The 18,747-nt window shown below is 51.5% G+C and overlaps 1 protein-coding gene across 1 annotated transcript in view; it reads left to right on the top strand.

Annotated features, from left to right (window-relative positions):
• The window catches only part of GNG7 (G protein subunit gamma 7), a 49,225-nt gene extending 31,160 nt beyond the window's left edge, over positions 1–18,065 (top strand). Inside the window, exons 4-5 of the mRNA XM_058858467.1 lie at positions 14,475–14,593; positions 17,425–18,065. Coding sequence (XP_058714450.1) covers positions 14,513–14,593; positions 17,425–17,550 — 207 coding nt within the window. The 5' untranslated portion in view covers positions 14,475–14,512 and the 3' untranslated portion in view covers positions 17,551–18,065. The remainder of the gene's footprint in view (positions 1–14,474; positions 14,594–17,424) is intronic.
• Positions 18,066–18,747: the final 682 nt, after the last annotated feature.

Raw genomic sequence — 18,747 nt, 5'->3', positions numbered from 1 at the left:
CCATGATTCCATGTCCCGGCTCTCCATTCCCAGCACTTCCACCTCCTTTGGAACTCCTGGAATTCCTGGAATTCCTGGAATTCCTGGAGCACTGATCCCTCTCCTTCCTCCTCCTCCCACCTTTGGGAATCTCACCCAGCAGAGCTTTTGCCGCCTGCCCGATCCCAAAATTCCCATTTTTCCCACAAAAGCTGCTTTTAATTCCCTTCCCATCCCTAAATCTGGTGCTGTCCTTATTCCATCCCTCAGGGAACATTCCCAGCCTGAACCCCTGCTGCCATTTGGGAATGATTTGGGAATGATTTGGGAATGATTTGGGAATGATTTGGGAATTTGGGAATGATTTGGGAATTATTTGGGAATGATTTGGGAATTGTTTGGGAATTTGGGAATTATTTGGGAATTATTTGGGAATGATTTGGGAATGATTTGGGAATGATTTGGGAATTTGGGAATTATTTGGGAATTATTTGGGAATGATTTGGGAATTATTTGGGGATTTGGGAATGATTTGGGAATGATTTGGGAATGATTTGGGAATTGTTTGGGAATTGTTTGGGAATGATTTGGGAATTGTTTGGGAGTGATTTGGGAATGATTTGGGAATAATTTGGGAATGATTTGGGAATTGTTTGGGAATTTGGGAATGATTTGGGAATAATTTGGGAATGATTTGGGAATGATTTGGGAATTATTTGGGAATTGTTTGGGAATGATTTGGGAATTGCTTGGGAATAATTTGGGAATAATTTGGGAATAATTTGGGAATGATTTGGGAATTGTTTGGGAATGATTTGGGAATGATTTGGGAATTGTTTGGGAATTTGGGATGGTGACCCAGCCGATTCAGCCCCAGGGAGCCGGATCCAGCTTTGGGAAAAGCTGGAATTGCTGTGGGATCCTCCAGCACCTGGCACGGGCTCAGCTCGGAAGGAGAGAATCCTTTTCCCTGCTTTTTTCCAAGAGAAAAACCGGGATGAGCGGATTCCTGGGTGATTCCTGTGCCAGGGAAGGATTGGGAAGAGGAGGAGGAGGAGGAGGAGGTGGGAAAGGAGGAGGAGGAAGAGCAGCACGGTGCCAAAGGCTGCAGCCGTTCTGGAGCAGCCAAATTCCCAGCACAGCTCCCAAATTTGGAATTCCAAAGTGCCAAATTTTTTCACGGGATTCTAAATCCGGCCTCTCCTCCCTTTATTTTTAGTCCTGGGAGACTCCAGGTGGGAGCAGCGTTAATTAATCTGAAATGAGGGATGAGGAAAAGCAGGAATTCTGTGCAGGGTGGGGAAATTCCCTCTTTTTCCTGGAGGAAAAGTTTTTCCTTTTTCCTTCTTCCCGTGGTTTGGGAAGTTCCCTGTCCCGTGGTGACCCTGAAAATCTTTTCCAAGCTGGGGGTTTGAAAGTTTTCCCAGAAAAGGGTGGGAATTGAGAGCCCTGGAGCGTCAGGGATGTGTTAAACTGTGGGATTGAGGCTGGGATTGGGTTTGGGATTCCATGGAATCTGAGGAATCGACACCCAGCTTTCCTAGGAAAACAGAATTGTTGGGAATTGTGGGTTTGATCCGTTAAGATCTTGTTTGAGTGCAAGATCCAGGTGCCCAAAATATGGAATTTCCTGCTTGGAAATGGGGATTTGTGCATCCCAAACCCCTCTGACCCTAAATGTGATCCTGGGGTTATCCCATGGGATTTGTGCATCCCAAACCCCTCTGACCCCAAATGTGATCCCGGGGTTATCCCATGGGATTTGTAAATCCCAAACCCCTCTGATCCTAAATGTGATCCCAGAATTATCCCATGGGATTTGTAAATCCCAAACCCCACCCTAAATGTGATCCCAGGGTTATCCCATGGAATTTCTGCATCCCAAACCCCTCTGACCCTAAATGTGATCCCAGGGTTATCCCATGGGATTGGTGCATCCCAAACCCCTCTGATCCTAAATGTGTTCCCGGGGTTATCCCATGGGATTTGTCCATCCCAAACCCCTCTGATCCTAAATGTGATCCTGGGGTTATCCCATGGGATTTGTCCATCCCAAACCCCACCCTAAATGTGATCCCGGGGTTATCCCATGGGATTTGTCCATCCCAAACCCCTCTGATCCTAAATGTGATCCCAGGGTTATCCCATGGGATTTTGGCACCACAAACCCTTCTGACCCTAAATGTGATCCTGGGGTTATCCCATGGGATTTTGGCACCACTGACCCCGCTGATTCCCGCAGCTTCTCCGGGAATTCCATCCCATCCCGTCCCCACCCTCACAGGCAGGAATCCCTTCCCAAATCCCCCTCAAAACTCCCCTTTTCCAGTGGATAGAAAAGTTCCCTTTTCCAGTGGATAAAAAAGTTCCCTTTTCCAGTGGGAAAAAGTTCCCTTTTCCAGGGGGAAGCCATTCCCTGTATCCCGCAAATCCCCGTAATGAGCTCACTCCAAAACCTCTCCAGGAATTCCACCTCTTTCCCTATCCCTGTTTTTCCCCATCCTGCAGCAGATAAATTTCCAAATTTAACCACCGAGGTTTTCCCGTGACCCCGAGGCCTCTCCCTCACGTTCCTCCCTCTCCTCATCCCATTCTTTTCCAAAGGAAAATTCCCTTTTTTAGCCCTGCCGGCCCCTCTGGCAGCATTCCCAGCGCTGAGCTCAGGCTTGGAGCGGCTCCAGCGCAGCGTGACCGGGAGCAAAGAGCCTTCAGCTCCCTCCCCTCGCCCATCCCGTGATCCCACACTCATCCCATTTTCCCAAAAAACCGCGGTTTTGCGGGAAAACGAGCGGCGGTCACGGGGTTTGGTGGATGAGGAATCATCGGGATCCCGATCCATGCGCTCATCCCGCTCTGGATGCGGCCGGGGGGATGGAGGGGGGGATTTGGCACCGCCCGGAGATCCCGAAACAAAGCTGGGATGGGATGGGGAAATCACGGGATGGGGATGGGAGGAGGAGGAGGAGGAGGAGGAGCGGTGCCCAAAGGTCAGGGAACGGGAATGAGCCAGGAATGAGCCGGGAATGAGTTGGGAATGAGCCGGGAATGAGCCGGGCCCTGATTCCAGCAGCACCTTTGTAGGGAATGAACATCCCAGAGGGCTCCGTGTTCCCATTCCAGGATGGGAATGAGCCGGGAATGAGCTGGGAATGAGCCGGGAATGAGCTGGGAATGAGCTGGGCCCTGATTCCAGCAGGGCTTTTTGTAGGGAATGAGGATCCCAGAGGGCTCCGTGTTCCCATTCCAGAATGGGAATGAGCCGGGAATGAGCCGGGAATGAGCTGGGAATGAGCCAGGTCCCAGTTCCACAGGGCCCTTTTTTAGGGAATGAGGATCCCAGGGGGCTCCCTGTCCCCAATCCAATACAGGAATGAGCTGGGAATGAGCCAGGTCCTGGTTCCAGCAGGGCTGTTTTTTAGGGAATGAGGATCCCGGAGCAGCTCCGTGTTCCCATTCCAGAACAGGAATGAGCTGGGAATGAGCCGGGAATGAGCCGGGCCCTGGTTCCAGCAGCTCCGTGTTCCCATTCCAGAGCAGGAATGAGCTCGGAATGAGCCAGGTCCCGGTTCCACAGGGCCCTTTTTTAGGGAATGAGGATCCCGGAGCAGCTCCGTGTTCCCAGTCCAGAGCAGGAATGAGCTGGGAATGAGCCGGGAATGAGCCGGGAATGAGCTGGGAATGAACCGGGAATGAGCCGGGCCCTGGTTCCAGCAGCTCCGTGTTCCCATTCCAGGATGGGAATGAACTGGGAATGAACTGGGAATGAGCCGGGAATGAGCCAGGCTCTGATTCCAGCAGGGCTGTTTTTTAGGGAATGAGGATCCCGGAGCAGCTCCGTGTTCCCATTCCAGCCCGGAGCTGGAGCTGGGTGTTCATCCCCAAGTTCTGGAGTCGAGTTTTTGGGATTTTGTTTCCCAGCAGGGCTGAGCTCTCCTGCTCCTGGTGAATTCCTCCCTCAGGGACTGATCCTCCCTGAGCTGGAAAATGTGGAGCTGCTCCAGGGAAATCCAGGAGAAGGAGATTCCAGCTGATCCCGAGCTCTCCGGAGCAGGAGGGGAGGAAAAAGGACCAAATTCCTTCGGGAATTCACCCCAGAGCTCTGGGTGACCTCACTCCCAGCTTTGGGAACTCATCCCTATGGAAAAACCTTCCCTGGTGTGATCCAGGGAGCTTTTCCTGCTGAAAAATGGGATTTAAAGCACAGGGAAAAACTCTGCAAATCTCCCCCAGGGACCTGGAAAAGCAAATTCCAATTTTTTGGGGATTTTGGGATTTGGGAGCTGGAAGATGTTCTGCCCTCACAGGTTTTTTTGTTTTTTTAATTGGATTTGTTTTTATTGGGAGAGCTAAAAATAAACTCTGGAATGTGCTCCGGTGACTCAGGGCACGGAGCTGGAATTGCCCTGGCAGAGCTGCCAGGAATCCCCACCCTGCTGTTCCCGGGAAATCGGGGAGCAGGGAATTCCAGCCGGGAATGGCAGGGAGGGAAAACGGGAGGAATTCCTGGGGGGACTTCAGGTTTCCATGGAAAAAGGGGGGAATTCCTATGGGGACTTCAGGTTTTCCTGGAAAAAATGGGAGGAATTCCTTAGGGGACTTCAGGTTTCCATGGAAAAAGGGGGGAATTCCTATGGGGACTTCAGGTTTTCCTGGGAAAAAATGGGAGGAATTCCTTAGGGGACTTCAGGTTTTCATGGAAAAAGGGAGGGAATTCCTTAGGGGACTTCAGGTTTTCCTGGAAAAAGGGGGGGAATTCTTGGGAATTTCTTGAGACTGCAGTGGATCGAGGGAGGAATTTCTGGGAGCTTCAGGTTTCCCTGGAAAAAAATGGGGGAATTTCTTGGGAATGCACCAGGCAGCCCTGGAAAAATGTGGTGAGTTTATGGGATTTCTTGGGAATGCTTCAGACCTCTGGATCAAGGGATGAATTCCTGGGGACTTCAGGTTTTCCTGGAAAAAATGGGGAATTCCTTAGGGGACTTCAGGTTTTCCTGGAAAAAAGGGGGGAATTTCTTGGGAATTTCTTCAGAGTACTTTGGATTGAGGGGTGAATTCCTGGGGGCTTCAGGTTTTCCTGGAAAAAGGGAGGGAATTCCTTAGGGGACTTTAGGTTTTCCTGGGAAAAAGGGGGGGGATTTCTTGGGAATGCTTCAGACCTCTGGATCAAGGGATGAATTCCTGGGGACTTCAGGTTTTCCTGGAAAAAGGGGGAATTTTTCAGGCTGCAGTGGATTGAGGGGTGAATTCCTGGGGACTTCAGGTTTCCCTGGAAAAAAAAGAGGGAATTTCTTGGGAGCTTCAGGTTTCCCTGAAAAAATGGGAGGAATTCCTTAGGGGACTTTAGGTTTTCCTGGGAAAAAGGGGGGGATTTCTTGGGAATGCTTCAGACTGCTCTGGATCAAGGGATGAAGTCCTGGGGACTTCAGGTTTTCCTGGGAAAAAAGGGGGGGATTCGGGAACTTTAAGTTTTCCTGGAAAAAAATGAGGGAATTTCTTGGGAATGTTTCAGACTGCTCTGGATCAAGGGAGGTTTTAGAGCTTTTAGGGAGTTTTTAGGGAGTTTTTGGAGAGTTTTTGGGAGTTTTCCCTACGATTGCTCCTGGTCCCACCGAAATCCAGAGATCTGAAAGGAGGGGGGAAAAAAAAGAAAATCCCAAAAAAACTCAAAGGCAGGGAATAAAAAGTTGCTGCAGTCAGGGAAAAATCCGATCAATGGCTCCTTGAGGCTGCTCAGGAAGTGCCGGGGGGAAACGGAGCCGCCTTTGTTCCCTCCCGGACCAGGAGCCTCGATCTGATCCCAAAATCCATGAGTTCATCCCAAAAAACGGGAGCTGGCTCTGGGATGGGGATGTCAGCTCGCTCTGATCCCAAAATCCATGAATTCATCCCAAAAAACAGGAGCTGGCTCTGGGATGGGGATGTCAGCTCGCTCTGATCCCAAAATCCATGAATTCATCCCAAAAAACAGGAGCTGGCTCTGGGATGGGGATCCTGGCTTGATCTGATCCCAAAATCCATCAGCTCATCCCAAAAACGGGAGCTGGCTCTGGGGATGATGATCCCGGCTCGATCTGATCCCAAAATCCATGAGCTCATCCCAAAAAACGGGAGCTGGCTCTGGGATGATCCCAGCTCACTCTGATCCCAAAATCCATGAGCTCATCCCCAAAAACGGGAGCTGGCTCTGGGATGGTGATTCCAGCTCACTCTGATCCCAAAATCCGTGAGTTCATCCCAAAAACGGGAGCTGGCTCTGGGATGATGATCCCAGCTCACTCTGATCCCAAAATCCATGAATTCATCCCAAAAAACAGGAGCTGGCTCTGGGATGGGGATCTCAGCTCACTCTGATCCCAAAATCCATGAATTCATCCCAAAAAACGGGAGCTGGCTCTGGGGATGATGATCCTGGCTTGATCTGATCCCAAAATCCATGAGCTCATCCCCAAAAAACAGGAGCTGGCTCTGGGATGGTGATTCCAGCTCACTCTGATCCCAAAATCTGTGAGTTCATCCCAAAAACGGGAGCTGGCTCTGGGATGGGGATCCCAGCTCGGTCTGATCCCAAAATCCATGAATTCATCCCAAAAACGGGAGCTGGCTCCGGGATGATCTCAGCTCACTCTGATCCCAAAATCCATGAGTTCATCCCCAAAAAACGGGAGCTGGCTCTGAGATGGGGATCCTGGAAGGGTAAATGGGGACCTGAGGGGTAAATGAAGTCCTGGAAGGGAAGAAATGATCCTGAGGGGTAAATGGGGTCCTGGAAGGGTAGAGAGGGTCCTGGAAGGGAAGAAATGATCCTGAGGGGTGAATGGGGTCCTGGAAGGGCAGAGAGGGTTCTGAGGGGTAAATGGGGTCCTGGAAGGGAAGAGAGGGTCCTGAGGGGTGAATGGGGTCCTGGAAGGGTAGAGAGGGTCCTTAGGGGTGAATGGGGTCCTGGAAGGGTAGAGAGGGTCCTGGAAGGGTAGAGAGGGTTCTGAGGGGTAAATGGGGTCCTGGAAGGGAAGAGAGGGTCCTGAGGGGTAAATGGGGTCCTGGAAGGGAAGAGAGGGTCCTGAGGGGTAAATGGGGTCCTGGAAGGGTAGAGGGGGTCCTGGAAGGGTAGAGAGGGTCCTGAGGGGTCAGTGAGGTCCTGGAAGGGTGAGTGTTGCCCAGACTCTCGGTGTGGGAGGAGTGGCAGCTCTCAGCTATGAGAGGAATGGGAGGAATTCCGGGATCAGCGCATTTTTCCGCGCTGGCGTCAGCGCAGGTGGCACCGTGGGATAAACCCGAGCGATCCGGGCCAGGGCTCAGCCCTCAGGCCCCGACAGGCCCGGCCGGTTTCAGCCTCCTCACCCTCATCCCGAGGCCACGTTTCGGTTGGAAAAGGAGAGGGAAAAAGGAGGGAAAGGTTTGGGTGAAATGAGGGAAAAGGGAAGGGAAGGAAAGGTTTGGGTAAAATGAGGGAAAAGGAAGGAAAGGTTTGGGTGAGCTGAAGGAAAAGGGAAGGAAAGGTTTGGGTAAAATGAGGGAAAAGGGAGGAAAATGTTTGGGTGAAATGAGGAAAAAGGGAAGGAAAGGTTTGGGTGAAATGAGGGGAAAAAGCAGGGAAAGGTTTGGGTGAAACAAAGGAAAAGGAGGGAAAGGTTTGGGTGAAATGAGGAAAAAGCAGGGAAAGGTTTGGGTGAAACAAAGGAAAAGGGAAGGAAAGGTTTGGGTAAAATGAAGGAAAAGGGAAGGAAAGGTTTGGGTGAGCTGAAGGAAAAGGGAAGGAAAGGTTTGGGTAAAATGAAGGAAAAGGGAACGAAAGGTTTGGGTGAAACAAAGGAAAAGGGAAGGAAAGGTTTGGGTGAAATGAAGGAAGAGGAAAGGAAAGGTTTGGGTGAAATGAGGAAAAAGCTGGGAAAGGTTTGGGTGAGCTGAAGGAAAAGGGAAGGAAAGGTTTGGGTAAAATGAGGGAAAAAAGCAGAGAAAGGTTTGGGTGAGCTGAGGAAAAGGGAAGGAAAGGTTTGGATGAGCTGACAGAGAAAGGATCAAAGTTCTTCTTGATCCATCCCAGCCGGGAAGAAATCCACCAAGGAATCCATAAATAAATGGATGAAAGGGCAGAGGCTGCTCGGGGCCAGCCGGGATCCGTGATGGGAGAGGAGGAGGAGGAGGAGGAGGAGGAGGAGGAGGAGCCGAGCACGGAGCCGCTGCTGAGTCACGGCTCGGCAGAGCCAGCGCTGCTGTCACGGCTCTGTCACGGCTCTGTCACCGCTCTGTCACCGCTCTGTCACCGTCACCGCTCCCTTTTCCCAGGAAAACAGCCCAAATGGGGATTTTTCCCAGGAAAACAGCCCAAATGGGGATTTTTCCCAGGAAAACAGCCCAAATGGGGATTTTTCCCAGGAAAACAGCCCAAATGGGGATTTTGGCCGGGATCAGAGCGGCTCCGTGCGCTCCCATCACCTCGGGGCTCTGCCGCCACAGCCTCAGCCCCACCCGCCGCATTCCCGGGAATGGCAGCGGATTTGAGCCTGGAAATTCAGGGATGGAACCAGAGATTCCTGCTGAGTCAGGACGTGGATCCAGTTTTTACTCCAGAATATCCAAATGGCTTTAAAACACCAAATCCTGCTGATTCCAGGGCTGCTCCCGCAGCCAGAGCCTCCCTGGGATGCGTTTCCATCATTCCCAAACATCCCCGGCTGCATTTCCCAACCTCCCTCCCAGCTCTTTGTGTCCTTGGCCTCGGGATGATCCCTCCCTGCCCCTGTCTTGGTGTTCCCTGATTTTTTTATCGCTTCCCCGCGGTTTTAGCGCCGTTTTCCAGCTGCTGGGAAATCTTCCTGTGAGCGTTCCCTGGGCTGGGATCTGCCGGAGGAACAGGGAGAGCTGCCCGGGAGTGATTTCATCCCTCCTGGAACAGCTCCCGGGCACAGCGTGAGGAGCGACACCATTCCCGAAAATCCGATTGTCCCGGGATGGGCCGGGAAAGGCCTCGGGAGGCGCCGCAGCGGGAATTGGGGGAGATTTGTCGGTGCTGAGCGAGGGTTGGGGTGACTCAGGGAAAGGAGAGCGGGGCTGGTGCTGAGTCACGGAGCCAGGGAAGGGAAAAGCTCCAGCAGCAGCTGCGGGTGGGGCCAGGCCGAATTCCCGAGGTTTTCCCCCCCTGGCAGGAAGGAATTCTGGCTCTGGGGGTTGTTTCTTCCCTTGGGGAGGATGTGCAGGAGAGCTGCGTGTCCCTGCTGTGCTTCCTGCCCGGCCCTTTCACAAACACCGCGTTCCTTAAAATGTGGGCAAAGGGACGGTGGAGATGGATCCAAATCCAGGGCACAGCTGGATCCAGAGAGAGCACAGCTGGATCCAAATGCAGGGCACAGCTGGATCTAAAGGGGGCACAGCTGGATCCAGAGAGCACAGCTGGATCCAAATGCAGGGCACAGCTGGATCCAGAGAGTACAGCTGGATCCAGAGAGCACAGCTGGATCCAAATGCAGGGCACAGCTGGATCCAGAGAGTACAGCTGGATCCAGAGAGCACAGCTGGATCTAAAGGGGGCACAGCTGGATCCAAAGAGAGCACAGCTGGATCCAAAGAGAGCACAGCTGGATCCAGAGAGCACAGCTGGATCCAGAGAGCACAGCTGGATCCAGAGAGCACAGCTGGATCCAAATCCAGGGCACAGCTGGATCCAAATGCAGGGCACAGCTGGATCCAAATCCAGGGCACAGCTGGATCCAAAGAGAGCACAGCTGGATCCAAATCCAGGGCACAGCTGGATCCAAAGGGGGCACAGCTGGATCCAAATGCAGGGCACAGCTGGATCCAAATGCAGGGCAGTGCAGGATCCAAATCCAGGGCACAGCTGGATCCAAAGAAAGCACAGCTGGATCCAAATCCAGGGCACAGCTGGATCCAAAGTCAGGGCACAGCTGGATCCAAACAGAGCACAGCTGGATCCAGAGAGCACAGCTGGATCCAAAGGGGGCACAGCTGGATCCAAAGGGGGCACAGCTGGATCCAAAGGGGGCACAGCTGGATCCAGAGAGCACAGCTGGATCCAAATGCAGGGCACAGCTGGATCCAGAGAGTACAGCTGGATCCAGAGAGCACAGCTGGATCTAAAGGGGGCACAGCTGGATCCAGAGAGCACAGCTGGATCCAAAGAGAGCACAGCTGGATCCAAAGAGAGCACAGCTGGATCCAGAGAGCACAGCTGGATCCAGAGAGCACAGCTGGATCCAGAGAGCACAGCTGGATCCAAATCCAGGGCACAGCTGGATCCAAATGCAGGGCACAGCTGGATCCAAATCCAGGGCACAGCTGGATCCAAAGGGGGCACAGCTGGATCCAAATGCAGGGCAGTGCAGGATCCAAATCCAGGGCACAGCTGGATCCAAAGGGGGCACAGCTGGATCCAAATGCAGGGCACAGCTGGATCCAAATGCAGGGCAGTGCAGGATCCAAATCCAGGGCACAGCTGGATCCAAAGAAAGCACAGCTGGATCCAAATCCAGGGCACAGCTGGATCCAAAGTCAGGGCACAGCTGGATCCAAACAGAGCACAGCTGGATCCAGAGAGCACAGCTGGATCCAAAGGGGGCACAGCTGGATCCAAAGGGGGCACAGCTGGATCCAAAGGGAGCACAGCTGGATCCAAAGGGAGCACAGCTGGATCCAAAGCTGCATCACCCACCTCTGGCTGCTCTCCTGCCTGTCCCTGGGGCTGTTCCCCCATCCCCCGGTGCCGAGGGACGTCTCCAGGGGTTGTTTTGGCTTTCCCGGCTCGCAGCCGGAGCCGAGCGCGGGGAGGATCCCTGGGGCCGCTCCCGTTAACGGCACTGAGGGGTCACAGCTCACCCCGGGACCCAGGGAACCAGCGGGAACCGGGACTGGGAGGGGGTCGGGTCCTGCTGTGGGATCTGGGATTGGGAGGGATTCAGATCCCTGGGGAATCTGGGATTGGGAGGGATTCAGATCCCAGGGTGGAATCTGGGACTGGGAGGGATTCAGATCCTTTGGGAATCTGGGACTGGGAGGCATTCAGATCCCTGTGGAATTTGGGACTGGAAAGGTTTCAGATCCTTTGGGAATCTGGGACTGGGAGGGATTCAGATCCCTGGGGAATCTGGGATGGGGAACAATGTCGAACCAGTGGAACAGTGGAACCAGTGGAATTTGGGACTGGGAGAGATTCAGATCCCACAGTGGAACCAGTGGAATTTGGGACTGGGAGGGATTCAGATCCCACAGTGGAACCAGTGGAATTTGGGACTGGGAGGGATTCAGATCCCACTGTGGGACTCAGCACCGACTGCTGCTCCTCGCTGCTCTGGGGAGAGGGAAAAGGGAAACAGGAATTCCCCGGGATCCTGGGAGCTGCAGAGCTCCTGGAACTCCCTGAAACCATAAACCAGGGAGGAGAACATCTCTGCCCTGCCAGGGATTTTTAGGATACTCATTTAACAATTCCTGCCTGGATCAGGACCCTCTCCACACCATCCTTCCTTCAGGCAGCCTGGGATCCTCAGGAAGCTGCAGGGACAGGGATGGGGGTGGGAACAGCTCCCAGGAGTTCTCTGAACTCTCCCTGGGCTGATTCATCAGCCTGGCTCCGTAAACAGGAAGCTGAGAAAGTACAGCCAGGTGATCCTGTGCTGCTGCAAACACTTGGAAACACAAATTCCTTGAATTTTTCCACCCCCCTGCTGCCTGCTGCTAATTCCTTGTCCAGGTGAACCGTGGTGCTGGCAGTGCCTGCAGCAGGAAGGGCTCTGGAGCTCGTGGATTTGGAAGGAGCTGGACTTTGACACGGAGCTTTTCCCTGCTCTTAATCCCATTGCAGAACCTGGGACTGGGAGGGATTCAGATCCCAGGGTGGAATCTGGGAGTGGGAGGGATTCAGACAGTGGAATATGGGATTGGGAGGGATTCAGACAGTGGAATATGGGATTGGGAGGGATTCAGACAGTGGAATAGGGGATTGGGAGGGATTCAGATCCCAGGGAGGAATCTGGGAGTGGGAGCAGTGCAATCTCACAGTAGAATCTGGGATTGGGAGCAATGTAGATCCCACAGTGGAATTTGGGATTGGAAGGGATTCAGATTCCCCACGTGGAATTTAGGATTAGGAGGGATTCAGATCCCACAGTGGAATTTGGGATTGGAAGGGACTGAGATCCCCCTGTGGAATTTGGGATTGGAAGGGATTCAGATCCCCCTGTGGAATTTGGGAGTGGGAGCGATGCAGATCCCCCTGTGGGATCTGGAATTAGGAGGGATTCAGATCCCCCTGTGGAATCTGGAATTAGGAGGGATTCAGACCCCACTGAGGAATCTGGAATTAGGACGGATTCAGATCCCCCTGTGGAATCTGGGACTGGGAGGGATTCAGACCCCACTGAGGAATCTGGAATTAGGAGGGATTCAGATCCCCCTGTGTAATTTGGGACTGGGAAGGATTCAGATCCCCCTGTGGAATTTAGGACTGGGAAGGATTCAGATCCCCCTGTGGAATTTGGGACTGGGAGGGATTCAGATCCCCCTGAGGAATCTGGAATTAGGAGGGATTCAGATCCCCCTGAGGAATCTGGAATTAGGAGGGATTCAGATCCCCCTGAGGAATCTGGAATTAGGAGGGATTCAGATCCCCCTGTGGAATCTGGAATTAGGATGGATTCAGATCCCCCTGAGGAATCTGGAATTAGGAGGGATTCAGATCCCCCTGTGGAATCTGGGACTGGGAAGGATTCAGACCCCACTGAGGAACTCAGCACCTTCTCTTTACCCTTGGGAGAGGGAAAAGGCCCTGCTGGGATTCCCTGGGATCCTGGGAGCTGCAGCTCCCGTCCTTCCCCGGAGGAACAGCCGCCTTCCTCCTCCTCTGTTCCACAGAGCCAGACCTGATTTCACCCTGGCAGCTTCCCCATCTTGGCCTGACTTAACTTCCAGGACGGGAGAGGCGGAGATTCCCAAAGAACCCTGCAAATTCAGGGAATTCTCCGCGGCAGAGCCGGGAACGCGGGGCTGGAGCGCCTCTGGTTCCTCCCCCCGCAGAATTCCCGAGTTTTGCTCAGGGATTGAGGAGCCGGGAATTGCTGCCAAGCAAAACAATCCCTGAGAGCGCCCTTGCGGTCTGGAATAAACTCCCCAAATGTCCAAACACAGGCGAGACGGCGAGGATTTTTGGGATGGGACGGGCGCTCCCAGCCCGATCCCGCCGGGAATGTTTGGCTTTGAAGCCGCCAGGCGTGGGGAGAAGCTTGGAGGAGTCTGGAATGAAGCGGTGGAAAGGCTGCGGTGGGCGGCTGGCGGGGCTGGGAGCGCCGGCGGGGTCTGAGCCGTGTTTGCTTTGGCTCCTGCTCCTCCTGGAATGGTCTCCAGCTCTGTTGGGACGGTGGGAAGGGCTGAGTCACCAGCTGGGACACGGAGGTGTCACCCAGAGAAATCCCCTGGATTTTGGGGTCTGGCCAAGGGGTTTGGAGCGGCCGGCCCTGGGATTGGGGAGGATTCTTTTGGTGTTGTGGAGAAAATCCTTCGGTTGTTGGGTGAAAGTGAGGGGGAGGAGAGGGGGCAGGGTCTGCCAGGAATTGTGGGGGTGCAGGGACACGGCTCCAGGGCAGGATGGACATGATCCCAGGGGCAGGATGGATGTGATCCCATGGGGAGATTGGATGTGATCCCGTGGGGAGATTGGATGTGATCCCATGGGGAGGATGGACATGATCCCATGGGGAGATTGGATGTGATCCCATGGGGAGATTGGATGTGATCCCATGGGGAGGTTGGATGTGATCCCATGGGCAGGATGGATGTGATCCCATGGGGAGATTGGACATGATCCAATGGAGAGGATGGACATGATCCCATGAGGAGATTGGATGTGATCCCGTGGGGAGATTGGACATGATTCCATGGGGAGATTGGATGTGATCCCATGGGAATATTGGACATGATCCCAGGGGCAGGATGGACATGATCCCGTGGGGAGATTGGATGTGATCCCATGGAGAGATTGGATGTGATCCCATGGGGAGATTGGATGTGATCCTGTGGGGAGATTGGATGTGATCCTGTGGGGAGGATGGACATGATCCAATGGAGAGGTTGGACATGGCCCCACAGAGTTGGACACAAATCCCATGGAATTCCAGACACAAATCCCATGGGAATGCCACACACAAATCCCATGGAAGTCCGGACACAAATCCCATGGGAAATCTGGACACAAATCCCATGGGAATTCCGGACACAAATCCCATGGAAGTCTGGACACAAATCCCATGGGAATTCCGGACACAAACCCCACGGGAACACCACACACAAATCCCATGGGAATTCCGGACACAAATCCCATGGGAATTCCGGACACAAACCCCACGGGAACACCACACACAAATCCCATGGGAAATGTGCACCCAAACCCCACGGGAACACCACACACAAATCCCTGGCGCTGCCGCCGTGGTCCCGCAGCCGGAGCAGCTCCGTGCCCCGCTCCAACCCCGCTTTTTCCATGTTTTTTCCAGGATTCTGCTGTGCCAGGGCCCGGAGCCGATGGCAGAGAATGTCCACGACTAACAACATAGCGCAGGCCCGCAAGCTGGTGGAGCAGCTCCGCATCGAGGCCGGCATCGAGAGGATCAAGGTGAGGATGGCAGCGGGAAAAATCCCGACTTTTCCCCCCCTGGGATGAGCCCAGCTCGGGATGGCGGCGATCCAGGATTCCCTCTGGGATCTGGAGATGGAAATCCTCTCCAGGCTGGGAATATCCCACAAATTCCTGGGTTTTCACCCCTCAACATCCAGGTGGAGCTAATCCCAAATCCCTGAAAAACATGGATACAATATTCCATTTACATCTCCCTGCTGGGTTATTTCCCCACACTCCTCACTATAAATCCTGGTTTTCCACATCCATTTTTCCTCATCTCCACCAAATTTCTGTTGGGAAAAGCTGGATGTAAACCCCAAAAATCCTGGAAGTTCCAGTGACTCCAAACTGGGAATATTCCCACAAATTCCTGGATTTTTTTCCCAATATCCAGGAAAGTTTCAGGTCTCTAAAGGATCCTCAGAGCTAATCCCAAATCCCTAAAAACCATGGATACAATATTCCATTTACATCTCCCTGCTGGGTTATTTCCCCACACTCCTCAGTACAAATCCTGATTTTCCACATCCGTATTTCTCATCTCCACCAAATTTCAGGGAAAATTTCAGGGAAAATCTGGATGTAAATCCCCAAAACTCCTGGAAGTTCCAGAGACTCCAAACTGGGAATATTCCCACAAATTCCTGGGGATTTTTTCCCCAATATCCAGGTATTGAAAGCATCTTTGGAGCTGATGCCAAATCCCTGAAAACCATGGATACAATATTCCATTTACATCTCCCTGCTGGGTTATTTCCCCACACTCCTCTCTATAAATCCTGATTTTCCATGTCCAATTCCCATTTTTCCTCCTCATCTCCACCGAATTTCAGTGGAAATTTCAGGGAAAATCTGGATGTAAATCCCCAAAACTCCTGGAAATTCCAGTGACTCCAAACTGGGAATATTCCCACAAATTCCTGATTTTTTTTCCCCAATATCCAGGTCTCTAAAGGATCCTCAGAGCTAATCCCAAATCCCTGAAAACCATGGATACAATATTCCATTTAAATCTCCCTGCTGGGTTATTTCCCCACAGTCCTCACTACAAATCCTGATTTTCCACATCCATATTTCTCATCTCCACCAAATTTCAGTGGAAATTTCAGGGAAAATCTGGATGTAAATCCCCAAAACTCCTGGAAGTTCCAGTGACTCCAAACTGGGAATATTCCCACAAATTCCTGGGGTTTTTTTCCCAATATCCAGGAAAGTTTCAGGTCTCTAAAGGATCCTCAGACTAATCCCAAATCCCTGAAAACCATGGATACAATATTCCATTTACATCTCCCTGCTGGGTTGTTTCCCCACACTCCTCACTACAAATCCTGATTTTCCACATCCATTTTTCCTCATCTCCACCAAATTTCTGTTGGGAAAATCTGGATGTAAACCCCAAAAATCCTGGAAGTTCAAGTGACTCCAAACTGGGAATATTCCCACAAATTCCTGATTTTTTTTCCCCCAATATCCAGGTCTCTAAAGGATCCTCAGACTAATCCCAAATCCCTAAAAACCATGGATACAATACTCCATTTAAATCTCCCTGCTGGGTTATTTCCCCACACTCCTCACTATAAATCCTGATTTTCCATGTCCAATCCTCATTTTTCCTCCTCATCTCCACCAAATTTCAGGGAAAATCTGGATGTAAATCCCCAAAACTCCTGGAAATTCCAGTGACTCCAAACTGGGAATATTCCCACAAATTCCTGGGGATTTTTTCCCCAATTTCCAGGTATTGAAAGCATCTTTGGAGCTGATGCCAAATCCCTGAAAACCATGGATACAATATTCCATTTACATCTCCCTGCTGGGTTATTTCCCCACACTCCTCTCTACAAATCCTGATTTTCCAATTCCCATTTTTCCTCCTCCACCAAATTTCAGTGGAAATTTCAGGGAAAATCTGGATGTAAATCCCCAAAACTCCTGGAAGTTCCAGTGACTCCAAACTGGGAATATTCCCACAAATTCCTGGGGATTTTTTCCCCAATATCCAGGAAAATTTCAGATCTCTAAAGGATCCTCAGATTCATCCCAAATCCCTAAAAAACATGGATACAATATTCCATTTACATCTCCCTGCTGGGCTATTTCCCCACACTCCTCACTACAAATCCCAATTTTCCATGTCCAATTCCCATTTTTCCTCCTCATCTCCACCAAATTTCAGTGGAAATTTCAGGGAAAATCTGGATGTAAATCCCCAAAACTCCTGGAAGTTCCAGAGACTCCAAACTGGGAATATTCCCACAAATTCCTGGGGTTTTTTCCCAATATCCAGATCTCTAAAGGATCCTCAGAGCTAATCCCAAATCCCTAAAAACCATGGATACAATATTCCATTTACATCTCCCTGCTGGGTTATTTCCCCATACTCCTCACTACAAATCCTGATTTTCCATGTCCAATTCTCATTTTTCCTCCTCATCTCCACCAAATTTCAGTGGAAATTTCAGGGAAAGTCTGGATGTAAATCCCCAAAACTCCTGGAAGTTCCAGTGACTCCAAACTGGGAATATTCCCACAAATTCCTGGGTTTTTTTTCCCAATATCCAGGTCTCTAAAGGATCCTCAGACTAATCCCAAATCCCTAAAAACCATGGATACAATATTCCATTTACATCTCCCTGCTGGGTTATTTCCCCACACTCCTCACTACAAATCCTGATTTTCCACATCCATATTTCTCATCTCCACCAAATTTCAGGGAAAATTTCAGGGAAAATCTGGATGTAAATCCCCAAAACTCCTGGAAGTTCCAGTGACTCCAAACTGGGAATATTCCCACAAATTCCTGATTTTTTTTCCCCAATTTCCAGGTGTCCAAAGCATCCTCGGAGCTGATGAATTATTGTGAGCAGCATGCCCGGAACGATCCTCTCCTGGTGGGAGTTCCCGCTTCCGAGAATCCCTTTAAGGACAAAAAACCCTGCACCATCCTATAGCTCCGGATCCTTCCGGAAAGGAATTCCCATCCAACCTCCGGATCCAGCTTCCTCCACACTTCCACCTGCGCCCAGGGGGTAAAAACTCAACGCTGGCTTCAAACAGAACTTAAAAAAAATAATAATAATAATAATTCGTGAGAAAAAAAACAAAAAAAAAATCCAAAAAATTCCCTGAGAAAAAAAACATCCCCTAAAAAAATCCTGAAAAAATCCATTTGGGAAAGGGGGGGATTTTAGGGAAAGGAAAGCTGGATTAAAAATTGAAATTGGGATTTAAAAATTGGGAGGAAAGGGAGGAGGGGGATTTTTTTTATCGGGATATTTGGATTTGGGAAAGGGGCGGTGCAGGAGGAGGAGGAGGAGGAGGGCGGGGTCATTCCCAGTGGGAATCCAAGCGGGAATTTCCTCTGGAGAAGGGACGAGGTGGGAGAGATTTTGTAGAAAACCAGAATTAAAAAAAAAAAAACAAAAAAAAACCCCCAAAATCCCCAAATCCAGCTGGAAAAATCCCAGTTGGGAATGGCCAAAGGGAGGCTGGAGCAGCTTTTCCCTGCATCCCACGGCTCCACTCGGGGGAATTCTCAGCTGGGAGAAATCCCAGGAGGAATTTTAGGGATGGGGGAGGCCGGGATCTTTGTGCTGTCCCCAAATTCGGGAAGGGAAGGAGCCTCCCGCTGCATCCAGAATCTTGGAAAAATCGACTTTTTTTGGGGGGGTTTCAACCCAAATCGGCAAATTCCCGGCGTTTCCCATCTCCCTTTTCCGCACTGGAATTCTTCCCGCTGAACTCCAGGGAAAGGAGAATCCAGGGAAAGGGGAGAAGAAAAAAGGGATCCAGGGAAAGGGGGATCCAGGGAAAGGGGGATCCAGGGAAAAGGGGGATCCAGGGAAAAGGGGAGAAGAAAAAAGGGGGATCCAGGGAAAGGAGAATCCAGGGAAAAGGGGGATCCAGGGAAAAGGAGGATCCAGGGAAAAGGGGATCCAGGGAAAAGGGAGATCCAGGGAAAAGGGGATCCAGGGAAAGGGGGATCCAGGGAAAGGGGGATCCAGGGAAAGGGGGATCCAGGGAAAAGGGGGATTCCAGGGAAAAGGGGAGAAGGAAAAGAGGGATCCAGGGAAGAGGAGAATCCAGGGAAAGGGGGATCCAGGGAAAAGGGGAGAAGAAAAAAGGGGGATCCAGGGAAAGGAGAATCC

The sequence above is a fragment of the Poecile atricapillus genome, chromosome 28 (assembly GCF_030490865.1).
Source record: "Poecile atricapillus isolate bPoeAtr1 chromosome 28, bPoeAtr1.hap1, whole genome shotgun sequence".
NCBI lineage: Eukaryota > Metazoa > Chordata > Aves > Passeriformes > Paridae > Poecile > Poecile atricapillus.
The sequence above is the reverse complement of the archived record's forward strand: the minus strand, read 5'-3'. Positions and strand labels throughout refer to the sequence as shown.